Source organism: Alnus glutinosa, chromosome 9, assembly GCF_958979055.1.
Source record: "Alnus glutinosa chromosome 9, dhAlnGlut1.1, whole genome shotgun sequence".
NCBI lineage: Eukaryota > Viridiplantae > Streptophyta > Magnoliopsida > Fagales > Betulaceae > Alnus > Alnus glutinosa.
In genome coordinates, this window is record NC_084894.1 from 11,134,439 (window position 1) to 11,159,099 (window position 24,661).

The following is a 24,661-nucleotide window of genomic DNA, read 5'->3' on the forward strand; positions in this document are numbered from 1 at the left end:
GATCACACACCACACTCATTTGACCAAACCAATACCTGTTATTTCTCTTTATTATTGGCATCAAATTGTACATCAATTTTATTTTTATTTTTTTAAAATCTTTTTTTAAATATACTTAAAATATAAAAATTGTGTATCCTTCAAACCCTTTATCTCTATTACAAGTCGATTTCTAAATTCACCTAGAAGCAAAGATTAATGTTAAAAATTATATTTTTATTTTATAGACAATGTGGCAGTGTTAATCAGTCATTAAATTTTTTATTTTTCTAACAATGAAGGATCTAAAGGATGATGGGCACAGTCCAATCAGATAGGAGTGAGATGGATATGGTTTTTAACATTTCTCACATTCATTCCTCCATTGATTACCTTTTTCTAACTTTAAAAAAATAAAATTAAGAATTATAATAAGAACTCATCATAAGTTTTTTTTGGCAGCATATAAACCTACCAAAATCTTATATTTGGACCATTCTTAATAGTTTTTAGGTTGTTCTTTTGTACCGTTTGTATTAAGGCTTTTGTTAGGTTGGCCCACCTATTATTTGTATTTATTTGTATATAATTTTTCCTTTCTCTTTTTCTTTATTGAATAGAAAAAATAAATAAATAAATAATAAAAATGTACCAAATCTTAAGGTTCAAAATAGTATATGCATGATTGCATGCATTGGATTATTTTCCCCTCTATTTTGAATTCAATATAGAATCATGTGATAGGGTTGGTGAGCAAGTTATGGTAGGCCACTCCCCTGAAAATGAAGTTGCACCACTTGGACGCATATTACTCATACGGGAAAATTAGGATTAAAATTTATTAAGGGACTTTTTTATGGTCTAAAAGAAAAAATAAATTAAGCACCAATTTCAATTTATATTGTATTTCAATTGTATGGTGTTTGGTAAAAAATTATTGAGTTGATTTTTTTTTTTTTTTGAGTATTAGTAAGAAGTGATTAATATGATATAAAGTATAAATAATTTGTATGAAAAAGTGAAAAAAAATTTATATGGTAGTTAATTTTTTTATTTAAATAGTAATAAAAAAAAATTATTGATAGTGATATAAAAAATAAAAAAAAAAAAAAAATTTAAAATTAATTATTTTTTAAAAAATGTGAAAATAAATGAAGGGATTGGTAAGTTGCTTACCAAACACCTCCCTAGAATCTTGGGGTTGGCTGAGTAGGTGAAGTGGGGGCCATTGTTCACAAAAATTCATGTAAAAGTCTCCTTAATTAATTGTAATGATAACTTAGGGTGTGATGACAAAAGTGAAAAGCAAGATGGCAACATTAATCATTAGGAAATGCAAAAAATACAACAAGTCCATAATTAATGCACAATTCTAAGACATATTGGGGACTCACATGTGTGACCCTACCCCAATGTGTCTTGGAGTTGTGCACTTGTATTGTATGTATCACAGCCCTTAATCATTTCCTGCAAAGTGGTACAATTAAGTCTGAAAATTCTTTGAGAATTCTCTCACTTGACTGGGTGATCCAACAAAATCTTCACACTCAACCCACAATAATAGGTGCAGTTATGATTAGGATTTTCACTATGAGATATCATTTCTTACTCCTTTCACTATAGATATGATTTTTTTCCACTCTAAGACACAACTCTTGATCACCTTACCCATGTGGCAAGGTAGTCCCCTATCTAGCTTTAGGGTTTTTTTTTTTTAAAATAAAATAAAAGTAAAAGACTAATAGTTACCACGTAAACAAAGGTGGTCAGAAATTATGTCTTGGGATGGCAATGCATCATAGAAGAAAGATGATAAGATTTTTGAGGTGATTATTTATTTATTTTTAGTAGTAATAAGAAATAATTGATGTGATATAAAGTACAAAGAATTTATATAAAAAAGTGAAAAAAAAATTGTTTTATAATGAGTTTTTTTATTTGAATAGTAATAAAAAATAATTGATGTGATATAAAAAGTGAAAATGGTTAGAATATTTTGAAGTTAATTTTTTTTTTTTTTTAAAAAAAAATAAATAAAGTGAGAATAAGAGGAGGGGAGGCAAGGTTGGTTGCCAAACATAGCCATGATCCTATGGGTATTGCACCGTGCAAACTTTATCTCGACCTTTCATTTCAAATGGATGATTCAAATAGTAACAAAATGAAGAGGGTTCCGAAAGTCTTAAAAACTTAAGTTATGCTCCTTTTTAGATAGAGCTTATATGGAATTAACTAATTGTGGACTTGTTGGACACCTAGTTTGTATATGCTGACAATGTAAACTGTAATCAAGCCAAGCCTAACTGAGCTTTAGGATTTCAAGATTGTCTCATTTATAAGGATTCATATTCGAGTCGAGTTATGAAATGTGTGTCCAAACTCGGTTTGTTGGAAGCTCTAGTGAGCCCGAGCTTAGTGAGAATGTCATTCGAACCGAGCCAAGTACTCGATAAGCTTAGCTCAACTTGAGCTCGAGCTAGACTATTACATTCTTTAATGTGTGATCCGAGTGAAGTTTAAGCCTGAGTTTGTGTACAATTTTTATACATTTATCAAAAATGGATTATCTACAAGAGAATGATAGCTTGAAGATATGATGCAGATATTCCCTCCTTTCTGCAGAACCAAACTGGAAAATACAAATCATCTGTTTTTTTATTGCTCATTTGCTAAAAATTGTGCTTTAATCACACCAAGAGGAAGACAGTTCAGATCAGGATTTTCCCGAAAAGAGGCTGACACAGTCATTTTTAGAGAGTTTGGAATCATTTCATTTTGTTCTTTTTTCTTTTCTTTTTTGGTAACTGAAGCATTTCATATCCATAGAACACAAAACCACCAAAATGACCTGAAAGCAGGAATATGTCATCTACAGGCGCCTCAGTAAGGGTATTTGTAACTGTATATTTGGCACACTTCACGAAATCACAGATCCAGAATGTAAACTAAACATTAAAACTGAAACAAATAATTGAATGAAGTATTTTAAAGAAGAAAACTAAAGAGTAACTGGTTTAAGCCAATCACAAAACTTGTAAGTGTATGCAGTTTTACATTCTATAGTTACTGTCAGTTTTTTCAAGATCCATCAGCATTATTCTGTGTTTCCTATAGCACACTGTTACATGCTTTCTGCTCCTCCATACTTCAATGGGGAACAACTAACAAGAACAACCAGGTTCTTTGCCACCAGCAGAGGCTAACTTGTAACTGTTCTCCCACACATCAACAGCTGCAGCTTGTGCATGAGGGACATGCCGGGGATGTTTCTCTCTCTTGTCCCCCTTTATCTGCTTTAATGCGTGCTTAAGGGCGGGCAACAAAGCCTCCATGCACTCAGAAACAGCATTTGGATTGCCAGGCATGTTGATGATCTGAATGCAAAATTCCATATAAAGGGAATAAAACCACTACAAGTTGACTACCAAATTATGATGCTGTTATGATCATATATGGATCCAGTTGGTACTCTTTTGGGCCTCCGACTTAAAATCTGATCCATGAACCAGGCAAAGATAACTCACACAGATTGAACCCGTGATTTCATCTTCCATCCCTTGTTTGCGAGGGTAGGAGATGCCACTGGTCCAAAGATTATTGTGTGAACCGGAAATTTTAGGTGATGATATTGATTAATGTGATTTACTTTTGGTATTACGTACATTTAATATGCTAGATCAAAGATTATTAAGATCATGAAAAAAGAAATGAAATCAGTCCATTGGGACTAACCTGGCATTTGATGAGTAATTCAATTCGCATTCAAAATGAATGTCTATTATATCAATTATAATATTTTTTCATAAGATCTAAGAAATTATCAAATACAATGCCCCTTGAGATTATTGGTGATGATTATAAGTTCTTATACACACACACACACACACATATATGTTCTCATTTTGAGGTAATTCTCACAAAGGGTAAACTAGTAGTGCACGCAATTGCTATAGGAAGAAAAAAATGGAAAATTTTCATTCTATGCAAGGTCCGACTTTCCCTTGTGTTTTGTATACCACATTCTTTCAAGTGAAATTGAGAAACCATTCCTCTGTCAAAACTGGGTCTTCTGAAGGCTTTCATGATAGACAGGCCCCTCCATTTTTTCCCACTTTAATAAACCTAATACGCTTTTTTATTTGCCCATTTCAGTTCACCAATAAAGTTGAGTTTATCATCAACGAGAAATTTTATATTTGTAATTCCTTCCCGCGTTTACCAGAAGTATAATTTTGCTTGTAAAAAAAAATCTAATTTCACAAACAAATAAGCCATCACGATAAGAGAGATAAGCAAAACAAACAATCAATTGTGCCATTACCAATGATGATCCCCGTATTCCAGCTGCAGAGCGTGAGAGCATAGCAAATGGTGTCACCTATTTCAGAAAATAAATAGGCAAGAAAATCAGTAACAGAGAAGTAAGATAAATCTATTAAACGTATTTCAATGAGAACACATATAAATGACTGTCAGTTTTTTCAAAAACTAAACACCTTTTTATCGATTAATTTCTTTGGTGGGGAAGGATGGGGTGAGGGAGGGATATATGGGTAACACATAAGAATTAATTCCAGTTTTCAATGAGGCTCAATAGTTTGCTTAGACACCATTAGATTAAAAGTGATATTACCCCAATGAAACAACAAAACTTCAAAGTGGAAGTTACATGTGGAACAAAGGTCACCTACTACTGTAAAATTGACAGCTTCTAGAATTAATATTTGCATTCATTTTCTGTTTCCTTTTTTGCCTTTTTCCCATTTGACAAGAAAATTACACAAGTGTTTAAATCTTTAGTCATGGGGACCTTGTATGAGTGTTCTATTGCTTTTGGCCATGTTCTCACTCCTTTTGTAAATTCTTCATTTCATTTTCTACTGACTTTTGTTGAGCTTCAATCTTTAAACTTGCAGACCTAAGTTTATAGATTTTCCATTAAAACCTCTTTTTGGATGCTTTATCAAGTAAATCCTCGGGTTCTCACAAGAACCTAGAGGCCAATCCCCATTTTCATTAAGCTGAATTGCCTTAAATGACTTCACAATATTCTATTAATAAGAAGACAAGACCTTAAAACCCTGGAAACAATTAATCATAAGTGACAACCCTTTATGCAAATTTATCGTAGCCATACATAATAAGAATAAAGGGAAAAAAAACTCAAATATCCTTAAATACCTAAAATATACTAAATTGCTACAATACCATGTGAAAACAGTACCATCATGGCATTGCCTGTAGATTTTATAAATTTCTTAAATTTTAGATCATAATTCTTTAAGGGCACCTTTTGACCTGTATGCATGAGGTCAGTTGTCTTTCTAGTTAGAATTCGTAATACTTAACAAAAAGTGCATCCGACTGTTATCCTACCACAGTGCTGCGACCGCATGCAATTACATCAATTGACAAGAGAAGGCATTGATGCTTTCCTATCCAATTGGTTATATTGGCTGGGGTCAGTGCCCCATTTTTAAACTTCCGATAGGTAAGCTTTACCTAATAGCCAAGAAATGTCAGCAATATAGAGAAAGAAACCCCTTCATTGCCCCTGTTTCAGCGTATAGCTACTTTCTTTCTTTTTCTTTTTCTTTTTTATATAATTCAAATTCATTAAAAGTGTAGAGGGGTGCAACTCTACTACCCCTTATGCGTAGAAAAATAACAAAACACCAAAAATGGAGAGAAATTAGAAACAGGCAAGCTATTGAACGCTGCTATCCATGTGTAAAGGGATTGGAACAACATCTTCAACTCTAAAATTGTAGCCTCACAATCTTCAAAGCTCCTTGCGTTCCGCTCTCTCCAAATAAACCACATTAAACACAAAAGAGCCAACCTCCACACTTTCAAAACAGCACGGTGTCCCAATTGTCCTCTCCAACTCACCAACTCTTTCACCCGTCGAGGAGTAACCGATGCAACATCAAACATCTTGCAACCTCACAATGAAGGAGCTGATCAATAGGCTCCCTACTTTTTTTATACATTCAACACCAATCTATCAACAAAATTCATCTTCCGTAAATTATCTAAAGTCAAGATTTTTCCTAAAACCGCCATCCACACAAAGAACTCCACTCTCGAGGGAGCCTTAACTTTCCAAATACTCTTCCAAAGAAAATGAAAACTTACCGGAGTAAATAACACATGATAGTAAGACTTCACTTCAAATAATTTCCTTTTAGAAGGAATCCAGCAAATTTTATCCTCACCTCCTTGCCTTACTTTTTGAGAATACAATTTTTATATATATATAAGAAAAGATTTATTAAAAAAGCGTAAGGCACCCTTAAGTATACAAGAACAACCAAACTAGCTCACAAAAAGAAACCCAACAAACCCGCACGAACCCAAAGCCCTCAAAACTGAAACGCACAAGGAGCACTCAACGCTTCAGCACATGAGCCTTGCCATTCCTTCGCCAAGAGGACGTGCTTGCATTGCCGTAGTTAATGAAGCTTTTCATATTCAACATCTCCCTCCTACCTTTGGTCTTTAGACGCGCAACCTTTGCTACCCGATGAAAATCCTCTTGAATGGCATCCAAAATCATGAAGGACGGATCCTAATCCTTATCACCATCTAACACCCCATCCAAGGGCATGTCGGGAGGACAAACGCCCAAAGGGTGAGAGGAGTCTCCATCCTCCCCAACCCAAACCTCATCGCTCTGATCCCATACAACAATCTCTCCAGACGGGACAAAACTTACCGGCCACTTCTGAGATTGGATCAAACTATCCAACTTGAAATCCACACCCTTTTCAGCAATTGGAGTAACGCAACCACCCAAAAGGGAGGGAACCCCTTTCACCCCATCTTTAGGCGAGAAATGAGGAGCTACACTAGGAACGCTCGGGAGAAGAAAGCCATGCCGAAGAAGGCTAGACGGAGGAGACTTTTCAATCACTCCCCCACCTGGCTTCAGCAAGGATTAGACCACGGTCCCAACCAAGGCTTGAGAAAAAGCACCCAAAGATGGCGCCGTCGGAGCACTAATCGCCGTCACAGTCTCGTCAAACAGAGAAGTATCCATCCTCAAAGAAAGCAGTGATCATTTCCACCTCCCAATCATGCACAGGTCTTGTAAAGAAAATATTTCAATGAATGTTTCCATTCCAGAAATGCATATGATCCACCACCCACACATCCTTGCAACGTGCAATACTAATAACTTCGGATAAGAAAACTTCAAAGGCTACTCCCCACACCATAAATCATGCGAAAACCACACCGTAGATCCATCTCTCACCTCATACCTAACAAATTTTGAAAAATCTTTTCACCCCCTACTTACACATTTCCACACTCCCACACCATAGGTCCCCGCTACCTACTTAGAACACCAACCTCCTCTTAAGCTATCATATTTAGTATGCACCACCGAATTCCACAGAGCCTCCATCTTCATAGCATACCACCCTAACCACTTACCCAGAAGGGCTTGGTTAAATTGAATAAGTTTTTTCACCCTTTTTTTTTTTATAAGTAAGAATTCATTAAAGAGCGCAGAGGGGCGCAACCCTAGTACACAGGGAGTATACAAAGGAGCCCCTAATTAGAGGACCGAAACGAACAAGAAAGTAAAAAATCAGCGTACGACATACTACCCATGCCATTCGCCGACACCCAAAAAAACAACATATTAAGCATAATTCTACAAAGAGCCCCAGCCTGAACCTCCACATCCTCAAAAAGCCTAGAATTTCTCTCCCGCCACAAGCCCCACAAAACACAAAGAGGAACCTGCTTCCAAACATGGTGAGCAGGACCACGACCCAGCAAAGTACCCCAAGCACTCAATAAGTCCAAGACGCTCCTAGGCATAACCCACTCCACCCCAAACAAACCATAAAAAAAACTCCAAACAACTCGAGCCACGTCACAATGGAGAAGAAGGTGATCAACGGATTCCCCATGCTTTTTACACATAACACACCACTCAACCACCACAATTCCACGCCTTCGTAAGTTGTCATGAGTTAAAATCTTCCCTAAAGCTGCTGTCCATACAAAGAACGCAACCCGCTTCGGAGCTTTAACACGACATATACCCTTAAAGCCCCCTGAAATTATTGGAGTACATATTTTCAACGACTTCACTAAATGAAACTTAAACTCATTGCCAGTACCCCCCAACGAAAATCCCTGTGAAGTTTTTCCAATCTATTAGCCACTCCTACTGGAATTGGAGAAGGGGCAAATAATATGTCGGTAAATTAGAAAGGGTCCTTTTTATCAAAGTCAACCTTCCTCCATTAGATAAAGCCTCTCACAACCTGCCGACCAATGTTCCATCTTCTTAATAATGGCATTCCAAATGTTAGAAGTCTTGTAAGAACCTCCCAAAGGAAAACTCAAATACTTCATCAGCAAAAGAAGCCACTCTACACCCAAGAATGCTAGCTAAACCCTCTACATCATCCACATCGCCTACATGAACTATCTCTGAATTGGACAAATTTATCTTCAACCCCGACATCGTTACAAAACATAAGAATGGACACTGCAGGTTACGAAGTTGTTCACAATTATCCTAACAACAAACCAAAGTATCGTCTGCAAACAATAAATGTGACACTATCATCTCCTTAAGATTCCTCGATCCCTCCAAAAATTCTGATAAGAGTCCATTGTCCATAGTAGCAGACATCATCCTACTTAATGCCTCCAAAACAACCACAACAATAAAAGAGACATCGGATCCCCTTGTCTTAATCCACACGAGCTACTAAAGAAATCAGATAGAGATCATTAATGAGAATGGAAAACCGCACCGAAAGTTATGCACCATTCTATCCAAACTCGCAATCTCTCCCCAAAGGCACATCTCTTCAACAAGTATAACAAGAACTCTCAGTTAACATGATAATAGGCCCTCTCCAAATCCAATTTACACAATACTCTCAGTTCCCCAGATCAAATCTGACAATACATTCATTCGCCACCAAGACAAAATCCAGAATTTGTCTACCTTTGATAAATGCATTCTGAGAACTTGAGACAATCTTCCCCAACACTGATTTCTCCAGCTCTCCATGACCTTAGAAATAATTTTATACACACCACTCATTAAACTAATTGGACGAAAATCCTTGATTTCCACCGCTCCAGCTTTCTTTGAGGTAAGAGACGATGTTGGTGGCTTCTTCTGGGCTGTGCGATCACATTCTGTCAAAGATGGTGTTTCCTTGTGGGGATCCTTTGTGCGGAGACAGATCTAGGGGTGAGTCGTCTTTGGTTGAGTCAACTCCTTTGTTCGTCTTCCCACCTCTGCCGACTGCAGAAATGCCGTCGCCGGCGACTTTGGCTGCTCCTCCGGCATTGTCTGGGCTTTGTGTGGTGAAGAGCTCTCCGTCTCTTCTTTTCATTCTCTCTCAAAGGCCTCTGAGTTGGGGAAGAAGCTTCGTTCTTCCGCCTCCCCCTTGCTGCAAAGCCGCCCATTTAAGCAATACTACAGGAGGGCTAGGGAGATCAGGGTAGGGGAGACTGTGGTATGGAATGATGGGTTGTTATCTGACTCTTTGGTAGCCTCAAAGCTGTCCGCAAAACCTTCTTTTTTTTAAGAAAATGGGTGGAGAGTTTCATGCGAAAAAGAAGACTCAGACTCCAACTAAACAGGGGCTTTTTAGGAAAGGTCTTCTCAATCTTCCCCCAATTGTTTTTGTCCCTCCCGTTTTGCTGCGGGAGGTCAAGGATGTTGGGGTGGTTGGTCCTTCCTCCCCTCCGAGTGGCGGCATCTTTCCTTGTTCCGTTGAGGGAAATGGAGTCTCCCAATCTCAAAGTTGGCCTGTCGGTTTTGATCATAATGGGGAGATCGTAGTTTGGGAGGAGGAGGAAGATGATAATTGGGATGGTCTGCCCTTGGATTGGGCATTGGAAGGCGCTTTTGGGGAGGAGGCCTTGGCAATTAGGGATGCCATGGAAGAAGAGTTTCAACGGGAGAAAATGATTGCGCGCCAAAAGTCTAAAGGAAAAAGGGAGCTTCTAAACCTGCATAGCTCCATCAATTATGGTGATGCGAAAGATCCCTCTAGGAGTAGGAAAGGCAAAGCACACTTGTTGTAGGTTTGTGCGCCTTGGTGGGTGATGGGTTGTTTTGTTCTTAGTTGGGTTATTTTTGGTGGGTGGTGAGTTGTATTGTTCTTTGGTGGGTGGTGGGTTGTTTTGTTCTTGTTGGTTCTATTGGGTTTTTGTGGGTTAGCTTTGGTTTTTCCTGTGTACCTAGGGGCGCATTACGCTTTCATTAATAAAGTCTTTTTACTTATAAAAAAAAAAAAAGACACAAAAGTAGAATTGAAACTCTTCTAAAACTTCCCTCGGCTACGAAACTCCTTTAAATCTACCATAATTTCCTCTTTTAATACTTCCCAACATTTCTGGGAAAAAAAAAAAAAAAAAAAAAAAAAAAAAAAAAAAAAAAAAAAAAAAAAAAAAAGCCATAGAAAACCCACCAGGTCCTGGAGCCTTATCTCCAATTTCTCACCACCTCCAACATTTCACTCCTCAAATTCTCTTTCCATCCAATTACTTTCCTCCACATCAATTAAAAGGAAAACTCTCTAGAAATATCTTCCTTCCTAAACCATTCATCTTCGGTTAATGATCTTTCCTCTGCAATCATATCTAGCTCACAAAGACCATTCACCATCTTCCTTCTTCTGCTTCCCTATTACTAAATACCTCCTCATTCTATTTCTGCAAATCCGAATTCAACGCTTTCAATTTATGTGCTAACATATTACTAGGAGAACAATGGTAATTATAGGACCCCCACCAAGATTTTACCTACTCCACAAAACCCTTTGATTATAGCAACATATTCTCAAACGTAAAATACCTATTGCCCCTGCGGCCCACTCCACAATCCAGCATCAACGGAAAGTGATTTGACAAGATTCTAGGAAGGCATCTCTGAGATACATCTGAAAAATATTCTGCCAACTTTGGAGATAGTAGGAACCTATCAATTCTAGACCATGCCTTAGAATCTCAATTATTAGACCAAGTAAAATCTCCCTACCAACGGAATATCCATAAGGCCCTGTACAAAAATGAATTCTGAAAATTCCAACATCACTTGTGACTGTCTGGAATCACCTGATCTTCCACAATGATAAAATCCCCCCACCCCCCAAATACACCACGACATCTCCCACCAACTCATCTCAAAGACATCTTTCCACATCATCATTTGGACCACACACACCTGCAAATGCCCATTCAAAATTCTCAATAGTGCATATGGAAGAACACGCTACCACAAACTTGCCCACACACTCCTCAATCTTTTCCACCACCACCTGCCTATCCCACATTAACAAAATACCTTCAAACGCCTGTCTTGAACCCAACTAAGACCAACCCACATGATGACAACCCCATAAACTACGAACCACCTCCCTAGTAATAACATCCATTTTTGTCTCTTGCAAACAAACAATATTTGCTTTCCACTCCCTTAGAAGCCCTCTAATTCCTAACCTTTTCTCCTTATCATTTAGGCTTCTTACATTCCATGATATAATCTTAGGTTTCATCATGAACATTTTCGACCCCTCCCCTTCCCTATCACTCTATGAGACTAACCTCCCTTGACATCATAATTAACTGAACACACCAATCATAATTAACTTAACCCATCACTAAATCAACAAACAATCACACCACACAATCCTCAACGAAATACGCCGGAGCGTGCCCTCACGCACCAATAACACTCACTCATTCAGTCCTCTCAATCTACACACTTGCCAACCAGAACACCCAGAGGCAACAATTGGTAACATACAATATGGTAAAGCAGAATAATTTGAACGGGAACTTATTACCTGCATCACTTGGTCTTCAAAAACATAGCAATCCAATTTTACACAAGGCCTACTAAGAGTTAGAAACGCTTCAACGAATACCAAAATCACACAAGAGACAAGGATATTCTGAAGAATTCAGGAAATCCCACCACCATTATAGTGTGCGTCTTCTTACTACATGATATGATGGTTCACGTTACGAACAGGAGAGGGGTGTAACAAAAGGTTGTAACACAAGACACAGGATGAAGACAACAAATGTCTTTTCACCCTCTGTTTTAATTCTTCATACCCAAATCCAACACACTACCAAGCATTTTGCAGAGAAAAACACCTTTTCAACAAATTAACACGGAGCAAATATAACCCTGCAGAAAAGGACCACCAAGAGGGTCCCCTTGGCCCTAATAATAACAATTAGGATCGGCACATCACCACTCCAAATTTTACACTTAATAGAGATAAACAATTTTACCCATATGAAAAATTCATCTCAACAATTTATTACCCAAAGAACATTGCATGCTCTACATTCTGAGGGAATCAAAATGATCATAGACAATCGAGCACTGATACAATGACACTCAACCAAAAATTCCAAAAGCTAATGCTGTAAGCAAGTGGGGCAATAATCTATGTGAATCTTAAGACACACTAACAAATAAACATCCATCGGTTCTTAGCCATCACATGAGCTCCACACCCCATAAGTTTGGTCATGTGTATTCAGCCTATGAGCTAAGAAACAAAATATAAAATATTTCAGAGCTTCGTCCAGTGAAGAGCTGGAAAAATCTTGGGAGTAAACACCAAAGAAAAATACAACCCTAAGAATGACCGGACACATCGCTACAGCTCAAAACTCACCCCATAAAACCTTCAGAAGTAGGGACGATCAACATCAATATACAACTTCCTCAATACTCAACTACTTACAAACATACACACCACCCGGTACTATTATCACTAAGATTTCAGCCCAATCTCCCCTTATGGTGATCAATGGGACAATATTTTATGGAAGAGAACAGGCTGTTTTTTGAAAAAAATAATCGAGATATCATGGAAAGCGTAAAGCGCACTCAGGTACACAGGAAGTATACAAGAAAAACACTCAACTAGAAGGAGAAAAGAGAGCAAGCATGAAAACTAAGCTCCAAAAGAGATGCAATTGCAATTATCTAGAGATAAAAGAGTATTGAAGAAAAAAGCCTGAAGCTCCTCCAACGTCTTCTCATGGTCCTCAAAACTCCTATCATTTCTTTCCCTCCAAAGATACTACAAAAGACAAGAGGGCACTATTTTCCACATAGCAGCACTCCGAGTTTTACTAGCAAACCACTAACAAGCAAACAAGTCGACAACTTGTCTAGGCATAACCCAAGACAGCCCAAAGCGGCTGAAGAAAACATTTCATATGGCACAAACAACCTCACAATGGAGAAAAAAAAAATGGTCCACGGACTCCCCATTCCTCTAACATATACAACAGCTGAAAACAATTACAAGGACAAGATTAGAAGAGGTAAAAGTGTAAATAGTATTACGAAATTTCCAGCCAAAACTATTTTCTGATTAGGGAATTCAATTAAAGACAATTTCCAAATAAAATTTGAAAATCCTTTCAAAGAGTAAAAGAAGTACAATCATAAACAATAACGTAGACAAGTACTCTTTTTCTTTCTTTTTATTTTTGTGCAAAAATATAACTTACTGTATTAATAACCAACATACATAAATTGGTGGTACCTTTAAACTCTCCTGTATCATTACATGCAGAAGACCAGGTGTTTCTTTCTCGATCAACTCTTTGGTTGCTTCAGGGGTTACATCTCTTGGGGTGAAGCCAGTGCCACCTTCATTGAGGACACTTATCATAAACAGGAAGAAGAAATCTTTACAGAACAATTTAAAAATATTACGTTATATTCATACAAAGGAATGAAACACTCGATGAAAAGCAGGAATCTTACCGAGGGTAAGAATCAGATCTATTTTGTCGACATCACTCCATCTCTTTAAAACATCCTTAATTTTGCTCACATCATCTGGGACCACAGTTGTTGCAACTACCCTCGCTCCTCCTAACCTTTCTGATGAAGAATTTACAACAGAAACTGCTCGAGGACCACTGAAATTTTGAAATGTTCAAGAGATAATTTAGATTTTAAGACGTGGAGGCATGAAAGGAGAGAAAAAGGACAATTACAAATGTCAAAACTAAGGTCAGACTTCAGCTTTTCCACCACAACACAAGTAACCTTGCCTTTTCACATCACTGTTTTCAGATAGGAAATGCTTCTTAAAAGAAAATGGAAACTGCTGCAGAATAAGGACCGAAGTCAACTTTATTTTTCATGTATCTCTGATATGCAACCCAGTAAGTTAGAACAATTCATCACATTTGTCAACAATCAGCTATTCACATTTAACCAGAATGACGCACAGCCCTAGTTTCAGAGGAATTTGTGCTTCCAAAGAGGCTTCACCTTTGAACTCAACAGCTAAAGTCATTGAAAATATAAACATAGGATTTCTTACATCCTAAGTTGCAACATATACATGGAGTGGGGAGGGAGGGGGGGGGGGGAGGGGGGGGGGGGGGGGGGGGGGGAGAGACCTTATTAAGCTGAACTGTTAAGCTATTTCAAACATATTGTTGCAAAGTACTCAGTACTTCCAATGATCCACTTCAACAAGGAACAGTATGAACTTTGCTCTTTCCTTTGGCATCAATTCAGTGACCTTTTAGAAACAATCATTCAAAAAGGAGTATCTGGATGCATTTGAAGTTTTGACACCGACCTTCCTACTCCAAGTTTGGAATCACTAGAAAGAAGAGAAATCAATAGATACAGGTATCCAAAGATATTATTAACCACTATTGGTCCAATAGTGGGTAAATTTTGCCACAGAACATTCACCTTTTCCATATCAAACATTTATATGGCAGAACATCCACTCTGCTCTACCACTTTGGCGTGCACAAAGTGACCTTGCCAAAAAAAAAAAGATTCCAAAGGATTAACACTCTTTGCGAAAGAAATGACTGAAATTTTGAAGACTATGAGAAGATGGTGGTGGAACTAAAGACTTTTTTCTTCAATACTTTTTACCACTGGAAAGCTGCCTTTGACTACTTTAATACATCTAGCTTTTATGATTTTCTTGATTTTTTTCTTTTTCTGGTTAGGGTGTATCTCTTGTATACTTCTTGTGTACCTGAATTACACGTTTTGCGCTTTTTAATGATTTTTCAATTACTAATTAATAAATATCTTTATATAACTTACCTATCAAAAGACTATTTTTTAATCAATTGATGTAATGATTTTGCACTTTTTATTTAAATCTTAAAGGGGGAGTGCAGGGGGGGAGGGGTTGTGAATTACAGATTACAGCCATGTGATTTGCCTGAAAGCATAGAACCTCCCTATAGTCCAACTTTTAATTCTTAACCTCCTCGTGGTCAGAACTAGAGTGAAAATCTTACATTTGCTAGCCAATATAAGAATAGAAATCAAATGTACAACATGTAAGAGTAGAGATGTGAAAAACTTAGAGTGCTCGATTAATTATGATGCTAAGGGTTTTGGTTCTAGCCGGAGTAAAGGCAAGAGGGCCCTTGCTATGATGTAATGGTCTTTGGGTTTTGTGGGTTGGTTCCTGTTGGGTGTTTGGGTTTCCTTCTGTTTTTGGGTTTTGCGGGTGTTTTTTCTTTCTTTTTCCTGTTTTGTGTCCTTTTTTTATACTTCCTGTATGCTTAAGGGCGCTTTCACATTTTTTCTAAATTTCTCTACTTACCTATCAAAAAAATGTATTCAAGTTAACCAATTATATTCCGCCAAGTTAACAATTAATAGTACGCTAAAAATTTTCACCATCACCTTCTTCACCAATCAAAAATGCGGTACCCCATACCAAGGATTTTGGAATGAGATGTTACATAGACATTTTCTAAAGTCATACATTGTGCATGCATTAGGTTGATTTGAATTATTAACTCCAAGGGGTTGGCTCAAGTGGTAAGAGCATTGGTCTTTATGGCATTCCCGTCAGGTCTAAGGTTTAAATCCCTTTAAGTGCAAACTATTTCTGAAGGCCAGCTCGCTGACAAAGCCGGAGTATTACCGAATCTGTGTGGAGGGGACGTTTTACACGGGTCGAGTTTTACTCGATAGGAGTGGGTATACGAAGTGGCCCTTTCTTAAATAGGTTCCTCATCTTTAAAAAAAAAAAAAAAAAAAAAAAAAAAAGAAAAAAAAAAGGTTGATTTGAATTATATAAGCGATTACGGAGCAATTGTGAATAGTCCTTTTAGGTTATCACATAGATATGACTAGCATGTCGCGAGGGATCCGCATATGACAAATAGGATCAAAGCAAACTTAATGATGCCATGTGACTTGGCACATTACAATGCAAGACAAGTTCCACTGACAAAGGTGTTAGGAATATGACTAAGGCAGATTATGGTACCCCATGAAAATGATACCAAATTTGAGGCGCGAATGATTTGGACTATAAGGCATTGAGCAGGAGAGAGAGACAGGAATAGAGAGGAGATGCTCTAATAACGTAAGATCTAAAATCTTTTTATGGATTTTTGTTAGTTTTGTTTGGTTTCTGCTTGCTTTGTGAAATGGGTGGGGTTTTTTCTAGGGCATTGATAATCACTATGAATTTAATTTTCTCGTTATCCACAATTTGAAGAATTTTAGGAATTTTTAAAAAAGTGTGAAATGGGTTTTGTAGACAGAGAGATTGATTGCTGTGTGAATATGGTAGTGATGCAAGTTTTTTATTTTTTTATTTTTTATTTTTTCATTTTATCTGAACTAATTCAGGAATAAGACAATGTGCAGTAGATTTGTAAACAAAAATTGAGAATGTGGCACAATCTCATTGGGCACAGTACCATTATGCAATTCATATGTGAAATTTCCGTCCAAGTTGACAGAAACAAGCAAAGGTAGCACTTTAATGGTGTTATGCGTCACAAACTGATGTTCAGAGGGCTAAGAGTTTCATGGTCAAGCCACAAATGAGGGGAGTTATCTGAAATTAAGAGAGAGGCAGAAGGAAATTCTTGAGATTCACTTACAGCAAATATGAGTATAAAGGTTTCACTTCCAAGGAAAAAAAAGTTGCAGATTATAGCATATGAAGCAAAGATAAACATGGTCTCCACATAGAAAAAGTAGCATGTAGTACAATACCTTCGATCAGGCCCAGACCCTGATGCAACAGTATCACTCACTGTAAGAACAGCTACTTTGAACTCAGCATTCTGAGACCCATCTGCAGTTATTTCTTTTGATACAATTCCTTCCAAAGCCGAAGTTGAACTTGACGATAAGGAACTATTGCAAAAGGCAGTACTGCTTAAGTCAGAAATTATAATGGCTGACACAACAGTCCCAGCAGATATGACACTGCGTGTTGCTGGCAACTCCAACAAAGCATTAGCTGACTTCATACTCAAAAGCCGGCTGCTCCTCTGATGACCAGTGCTCTCTGCAACAAAACTGATAACAATTGATCCATTTATCCTAATGCAATTGGGAGAGGAAAAATCAAATAAATTCTACAGGGAAATTCAATACAAAATAATGTCCTGCAGAGGATCCATTTGGAAGCACACCCCTAAAAACCACTAGACTCCCTAATCTAAATGATAACATACCTAAAGAACTTACCCAGGATTGCCTGAGCCATCGTTGACATCCCACCCAATAATGGCATGATGGAATTCTGGTCGAACTGGATCTGCTTTTATGGGCTGGCGAAGACAGGCCTGCACTCTGTGCATGTTATAAAAGAAAAGCAAATGATTACTTACTCGACTAAATCACACTCAACAAAAGTGGGAGAGAGAGCACTGTTTTTGAAGCTTTAGTAACCTGAAAAGATGAGGGTTTCCCCATCCAGCAAGATGGCGGATGGTGGGGACCACAAAAAGATGGAAAGAAACCAGAGAGCTCACTGGATTTCCTGGCAACCCAAATGCAAGAATTTTGTTGTGAATTGAACCCTCTACAGGGTTTAAATTGATCTCGGAAAATGTCAAGGGCTTCCCTGGTTTCATGAAAACCTGAAAAGGCAATCAAATTTCAAAAAAAGACAAAAATGATCCTAAATTTTTTTCAATAAGACAATCATACCCCTGTAAATTCGAAAAACAAAAACAAAAAATTTTAAATTTTTTTACTTTCAAAAAAACGAAAAAAAAAAATTAAATTTCCACCCCTTGGTTTTTTCTTCTTCTTCTTTTTTTTTTTTTAAAGAATTTTTTCTTTTTATTTTATTAAGGGTATTTTCATTATTGGGGGGACATTAACAATTTTTTTTAGTTTGGGAGGAACATTGTCAATTGGGTGGTAGTTTGAGGGAAGGTATATGGACTTTTCCCTATAATTTATATTTCTATGCTCATCAAACTTCAGATATTTTGATAAAGTCTGACACCACATTATGCTCAGCGGTTCATTCCAACTGCAAACATACAAGTTACATCAGACAACTTCCTGAAAGGAATCATTATGTATAGAAAAGAATGGGCCATCAGTCAACCTTACTAAAATACACAGTTCCCCTCTTTGCAAGCAATGGCTTGACAAAATCCTTGTCTCCCATGGAAACACCTCCAGAAGTTAAAAGAATGTTAATACCAGCAGATAAAGCAGTATCCAAGATCCTCTCTAATTCTTCTTCATCATCTCTAGCAATACCAAGGTCAACAACTTTGCACTTCTGCTCTGCTGCAGCTGCCAGTATCATAGCACGGTTGGAGTCCCTAATCTGCAACAGAGTAATCGGGCTTATTTCCCCAGCTTAAACTTATGAATACATGGAAGATATAAGCTAATCTTGATGAAAACCAAATGCATGTTTAGACAACCTGAAATAAATCCTGTATTGTAAATTTTGGACACTGAAATATTACTCCTATTTTAGAATGAGCAAAGAAGACATCCTGACCCCTTCCCAACTAGAAGGGGTTCCTTGATTACACAAAAAAAGAAAATAATAATAAAATAAAATTGAGATAGAGAGAGATGCAGCCCAAATTATGCAGTTTGGAGTTCTCCAATAGATGTGGTACCTGGCCACGATTTAGAAACTTGGTTGTTGGTTCCGTAAGTTCATCTCCTGTAGAAAGCACACCAATTGTTGGGGTAGGATAAACCTACATGACAACATTAGCCCTCACTGTTTTTAAATATTTTCTTCTGATAAACGTTACTGAAAAAATGAACGGTCATGCAGTGTGTACACTATATCCTCCTGGTCAGTGTTTGACAATATTTTTAAGCACAAAAATAAGTAAATACCTTCACCATCATTACACCCATGCTAGCAAGTAAGCCAATTTCTGAAGCACCTACCCTTTCTCCAGATTTTAACACCATGGAATCTTCCTCAATGTCAAATCCCTGGCAACCATCTGCTTGTATGAGCTTAAAGATATAATAGCTCAAAACAAATTGATGCTATTAAACAGGTAAAATTGGGCTTTTTTTAGATCATATTATATAAAGACAAAACCCAAGCAAAAGTGTCAATTGTACTCCTGCATTCGACTTTCCATAGCAAGCATTTGATACAAATTATACAATTCTTCTACTTAAAAAGTATTCCTCAAGAAATATAACTGAACTGTGACACTTGCATAAAGGAGCAGAACTAAATGATGATGGGGAACAACTTAGAAAGTTCTTTGTGCCACATTATAATCATTGTCTGACAGTTATACAAAATTAATTTGATACCTCTGATCCATCAAACAAGTTTGTCTCAAAGTAATAAAAGAAATCATTAACTAAAGATGAAAAGTTTCATACTTTCGTCTCAAGTTTTTCCAAGTAGAAAGATGGTATAACCATGTGTTTAATCAAGTATGACTACTAGAAAGCCATGTGTATACAAGGTGCTTACAAAGATTTATAAAGCCAGAACCAAGATATTTTTTGAGAAGTAAATCAATTTCATTAGAAGCATAGGAGTGCAACCCTAATATACAGAAAACATACAAGAGAGAACTATTTTCTTCAATTGCACCTCGTGAATTAGAAGAATGTTTGCTCCCCAGTTCCCAAAGGGGGGTTGGGTATTAAAAATCTCATGATGTTCAACAAAGCTCTCCTCGGTAAATGGCTTTGGAGATTCGGGCAAGAGGAAAATTCTTTATGGAGACAAGGATTGTAATGAAATATAGGATCTAGAGAGGGGGTGTTCAGAGGAAGCTCGAGGACCTTACAGGGTGAGCCTTTGGAGGAATATTAAAAACGGTTGGGGTTCTTTTTCCAACTTAGTTTCCTATAAGGTTGGGGAAGGTTCCCACATTCGCTTCTGGCATGACGTGTGGTGCGGAGAAGGGGCTCTTAAGTATTCATTTTCAGAAATCTATACCATAGCCCATAACAAGGAGACCTTAGTGTCAGACTATTGGGACCTCTCTAGTTCCCCAACCCATTGGAATCCAAGCTTCATTAGGGCAGCCCATGATTCGGAACTAGAATCTATTGACTCCTTTCTCAATCTATTATACTCTTCGAATACTCATCCGGGAGAAGTGGATAATATGAAGTGGACACCATCTAGAAAGCACAGCTTTGCAGTGAAGAGCTTTTATAATATGCTACAGTCAAGTGAGCATAGTTCATTCCCTTGGAAAAGTATTTGGAAGGTTAAGGTCCCTCCTCACATTGCTTTCTTCTTATGGACAGCAGCAATAGGTAGAATCCTCACGACAAATAACCTTAGAAGTCAGGGTTTCCATCTAGCTAACTGGTGTTGCCTTTGTAAAAAGAGTGAGAAAACTATTAATCATCTTCTCATCCACTGCGAGTATACTGCTAATCTCTAGCACTTGGTTCTTAACATTTTCGGTGTTTCTTGGGTCATGCCTAGTAACATCCTAGAACTTCTTCACTGCTGGAAATTTTAAAGGTGGGGACACCCAAAGAGGCAATCTGGAAAGTTATTCTTACTCTATTAATATGGAGCATTTGGAAAGAAAAGAATCGGCGTCTCTTTAAGGATAGCGAGTCCAATGTACTTTTTCAAAAATCCTCATTCCTGAGATCTCTTTTGGATTGGGTTATTGTAAATGTTCCTAATTTTGACTCAGAGAATCTGGTAGATTTGACTCAGAGAATCTGTAAATGTTCTTTTGTATACTTTTCGTATACGATTTTCTTTCAATAAAATTATTACTACTCAAAAAAATAAATAAATAAAAGATATTTTTGCTTCAAGTTTTGAATGGATGTGCAAGGAATACGTTAAGTAGGTTAACAACATTAGAATCCACAAGCCAGAATAATTATTTTTTTTCATTCTCTCCATCATAAGGAAGAAAGTAAAAAAGTATAGATCAGAAACTTAATAGATTCAGGTGTGTTTCACAGAATTGAAATTCAACCTAAGCACAGAAGTGAATCAGCCATAGATATTACAACGGTTTTCATCCCAATATCATGTGACCCAAGTTAAACAGAAGTTTTTGAAGTTCAAAAATCTTGGTCAGAGAGACACCAAAACATTTGGTGTCATGATAAGTATATCAACTTCAATGAAATCTTTCTGATAAGCATGAAATTCACACCTAACACCCAAGGGCTACAGCAGATTGGTGAAAAATGCAATTGCAACTTAAAATATCCAAGATTGAGAAAAAGCAGGGTATGACTGAACTTTGGAAAACCTCTGGCCCATTAAGTGTGACAGTGGTAACAAAATAATTTCTGAAATTCTGCAAAATCAATTCTTATAGCCAACAAGTCCATGCACTTCATTTTTTGGCCAAAATACATTTTGGTCCCTATAGTTCTAAATTAAACAATTATATCCCCGAAGTTTCAGATTGTTCTCAATGTAGTCCTTCTGTCCAACTACATTGACCAAGTGTTGTTGAGTGTCACGAGTTACATGTGACAAAATGATGTAGTTTTGGTGAAAATTTTGTAAGAAAGAAATAAAATAAATATAATTTTTACAAAGAAAAAAAAAAATAAGAAAGAGGAAGGAAAAAAAAAATAGAAGAAAAGATAAATTCAGAAAAGTTTTAGCAAAAAATTTTAAAAAAAATACCAAAAAAAAAAAATGATGATATGATGAGTGTTCTAGATGGCTTTGGCAGGGATATAATATTTGGTTACTTGCCAAATGTGAGACACCAATTGAGGATGGGAGCTGGCGGCCACTGGCAATTAAGAATTGGTGGCGATTGGGGAAGGAAGAGCGGGGAATGAAAGTAGAGGATTTGGAGTTCTGGTTACCTTTGCTTGATCTACCACCAGATGGCAGGTGTAACATCCGCACGCAATGCATCCCAGCAGCTGCCACTGGCACCACTCCTCCTCCTTCTTCACCCCACCCCCCTCCCCCAGGCAATCCTAGTCAACAACAACACCCATCTCGCTTCTGCAGCAAGGATTATACTGTTTTCAGCAATCAAATTCTTGGAAGAACCAAAAACCATGAGCTTCAGTGACCAAGATTTGTATTGGATTGTATATAGTTTGCAACAGTACACGGGCTCTTCTATTTTTTTCCTCATTCTTCTTTTTTCTTTTAAAAAAATCAATTTTATGTTATCTTTTCTCATAAATTTTTTTTCATAAGATGTCACCAAAATGACATCATTGTCATGTCACATGCAGCTCATTGACATTAATAGTCTGAACCTTTTTTTCTGATAAGTAAGAATAGTTTTATTGAAAGCGTAAAGCGCCCCTACGTACACTAGAAGTATACAACAAGAAACACCTAACTAGAAAGCGAAAAAGAAACAAGAAAATCAGCAAAGCTGATTGATAATGGGTACAAATAAGCCATCGACCAGACATACAAGGTATGGAGGAACAACTCTAACACCTCCTCTAGGGAGCTCTCTAGGTTCTCAAAACACCTAAGGTTTCTTTCTCTCCAAATACACCAAAAAAGGCAAATAGGCACCATCTTCCAAGAAGTAGCGCTCCCAGATCTCCCAGACTTCCACCAACAAGCAACTAAGTCAAGCACACTCCTAGGCATGACCCAAGAAATACCAAAGCGAGAGAAAATGTTGTTCCATAGAGCTGAGGCCACATCACAATGCAGAAGAATATGGTCCACTGATTCCCCATCCCGCTTGCAAAGACAGCATCTATCAACAATAATTATGTGCCTCTTCCTGAGATTGTCCAAGGTAAGAATTCTGCCTAGAGCTGCAGACTAAGTGAAGAAAGCTGCCCTCGAGGGAGCCTGAGACCGCCACACACTCTTCCATGGGAACCGACTACCTCCAGAACACATCATAGAACCAAAATAGGACTTCACCCTGAACACACCTGTCTTGGACGAGACCCATTTAAGACAATCTGCCTTCTCATTATTCACCTTGGTAGAGTCCAGCACCTGGAAGAAAGAGGCCAAAACATCGACTTCCCAATCATGAGCCTCTCTAACAAAGCTCACGTTCCATTGAATGGACCCGCCCAAAATCTCCAAATTATCAGCCACTGACACATCCTTCACCCGAGCAATGCCAAAGAGATCAGGAAACACTTCTTTCAGAATCGTATCTCCACACCACAAGTCATGCCAAAATCTAATCCTACTCCCATCCCCCACCTCAAATCTAAGGAATTTGGAGAAATTCTCCCAACCTTTCCTTATAAACTTCCACAACCCTACTCCAAACGCCCCAGCAACCTCTCGGGAGCACCACCCACCCCACAAACTCCCATACTTGGAATCCACTGCGACTCTCCACCAAGCATCTCTATCCATGCCAAAGCGCCATAACCATTTACCTAGCAATGCGCGGTTGAACATAACCAAATTTCTAATGCCAAGCCCCCCATTCGAAATTGGAGTACAAACCTTCTCCCAACTCACCAAATGGTATTTAAATTCTTCACCCATTCCACCCCAAAGAAAATCGCGTTGTAACTTCTCAATGCGCGAAGCAACACTCACCGGAATAGGGAACAGAGACATGTAGTACGTAGGTAAGTTAGAGAGCGTACTCTTGATCAGGGTCACTCTCCCTCCCTTAGAGAGATATAACCTTTTTCCAACTAGCCAACCGTTTTTCAACCTTCTCAATAACTCCATCCCAAATACGAGTAGACTTGTAAGAAGCCCCCAATGGAAGACCCAGATACATCACTGGCAAATGAGCAACTTCACACTCTAAAATGTCGGCTAACCTTCCCACCTGAGCGACATTCCCCACTAGAATAATACTGAATTTAGCCAAGTTAACCTTTAGACCCGAAACAGCCTCAAATAAGAGCAAGAGACTTCGCAAAGACCGAAGCTTGGAAGAGCTAGCATCACAGAAAATCAACGTGTCATCAGCGAACAAAAGGTGGGAAAAATAAGCATCGCCCACTCTGAAACCATCCAACACACCCCCACTCACCGCCGCAGTAATCATACGACTCAGCGCCTCCATAACAAACACAAACAAAAGGGGAGACAAAGGGTCTCCTTGCCTCAGGCCTCGAGAGCTACTGAAAAAGCCGTTTGGCGAGCCGTTAACTAGCACCGAAAACTTTGCAGAAGAAATGCAACGAGCTATCCACGAACACCATTTACCCCCAAAGCCGCATCTCCTCAACATATATAATAGAAAATCCCAATTAACGTGATCATAAGCTTTTTCTAAATTCATTTTGCAAACGACTCCCGGCTCCCTTGATTTAATACGACTATCAAGGCATTCATTCGCAATAAGGATTAGATCAAGAATCTGCCTCAATTTGATGAAAGCACTCTGGGATTTGGAGATAACCTTGTCCATTACCGTCTTCAATCTGTTAGCCAAAACTTTAGCAATAATCTTGTAGATACCTCCTACAAGGCTTATG

General features: G+C 37.9%; 1 protein-coding gene across 4 annotated transcripts in view; it reads right to left on the reverse strand.

Moving 5' to 3' along the window:
* Positions 1–2,931: 2,931 nt before the first annotated feature.
* Positions 2,932–24,661, reverse strand: part of LOC133877427 (molybdopterin biosynthesis protein CNX1) — a 34,490-nt gene continuing 12,760 nt past the window's right edge. Inside the window, exons 2-12 of one of the 4 annotated variants that reach the window (XM_062315720.1) lie at positions 22,082–22,226; positions 19,133–19,234; positions 18,904–18,987; positions 18,372–18,599; positions 17,702–17,892; positions 17,498–17,602; positions 17,018–17,326; positions 13,772–13,929; positions 13,548–13,654; positions 4,301–4,357; positions 2,932–3,353 (exon numbers count right to left, since the gene is read on the reverse strand). In XM_062315720.1, the coding sequence (XP_062171704.1) occupies positions 3,141–3,353; positions 4,301–4,357; positions 13,548–13,654; positions 13,772–13,929; positions 17,018–17,326; positions 17,498–17,602; positions 17,702–17,892; positions 18,372–18,599; positions 18,904–18,987; positions 19,133–19,210 (1,530 nt within the window). In that variant the 5' untranslated portion in view covers positions 19,211–19,234; positions 22,082–22,226 and the 3' untranslated portion in view covers positions 2,932–3,140. Of the gene's footprint in view, positions 3,354–4,300; positions 4,358–13,547; positions 13,655–13,771; positions 13,930–17,017; positions 17,327–17,484; positions 17,603–17,701; positions 17,893–18,371; positions 18,600–18,903; positions 18,988–19,132; positions 19,235–22,081; positions 22,227–24,661 lie in introns of all 4 variants that reach the window. The other 3 variants (XM_062315719.1, XM_062315718.1, XM_062315717.1) reach the window with 3 other exon arrangements.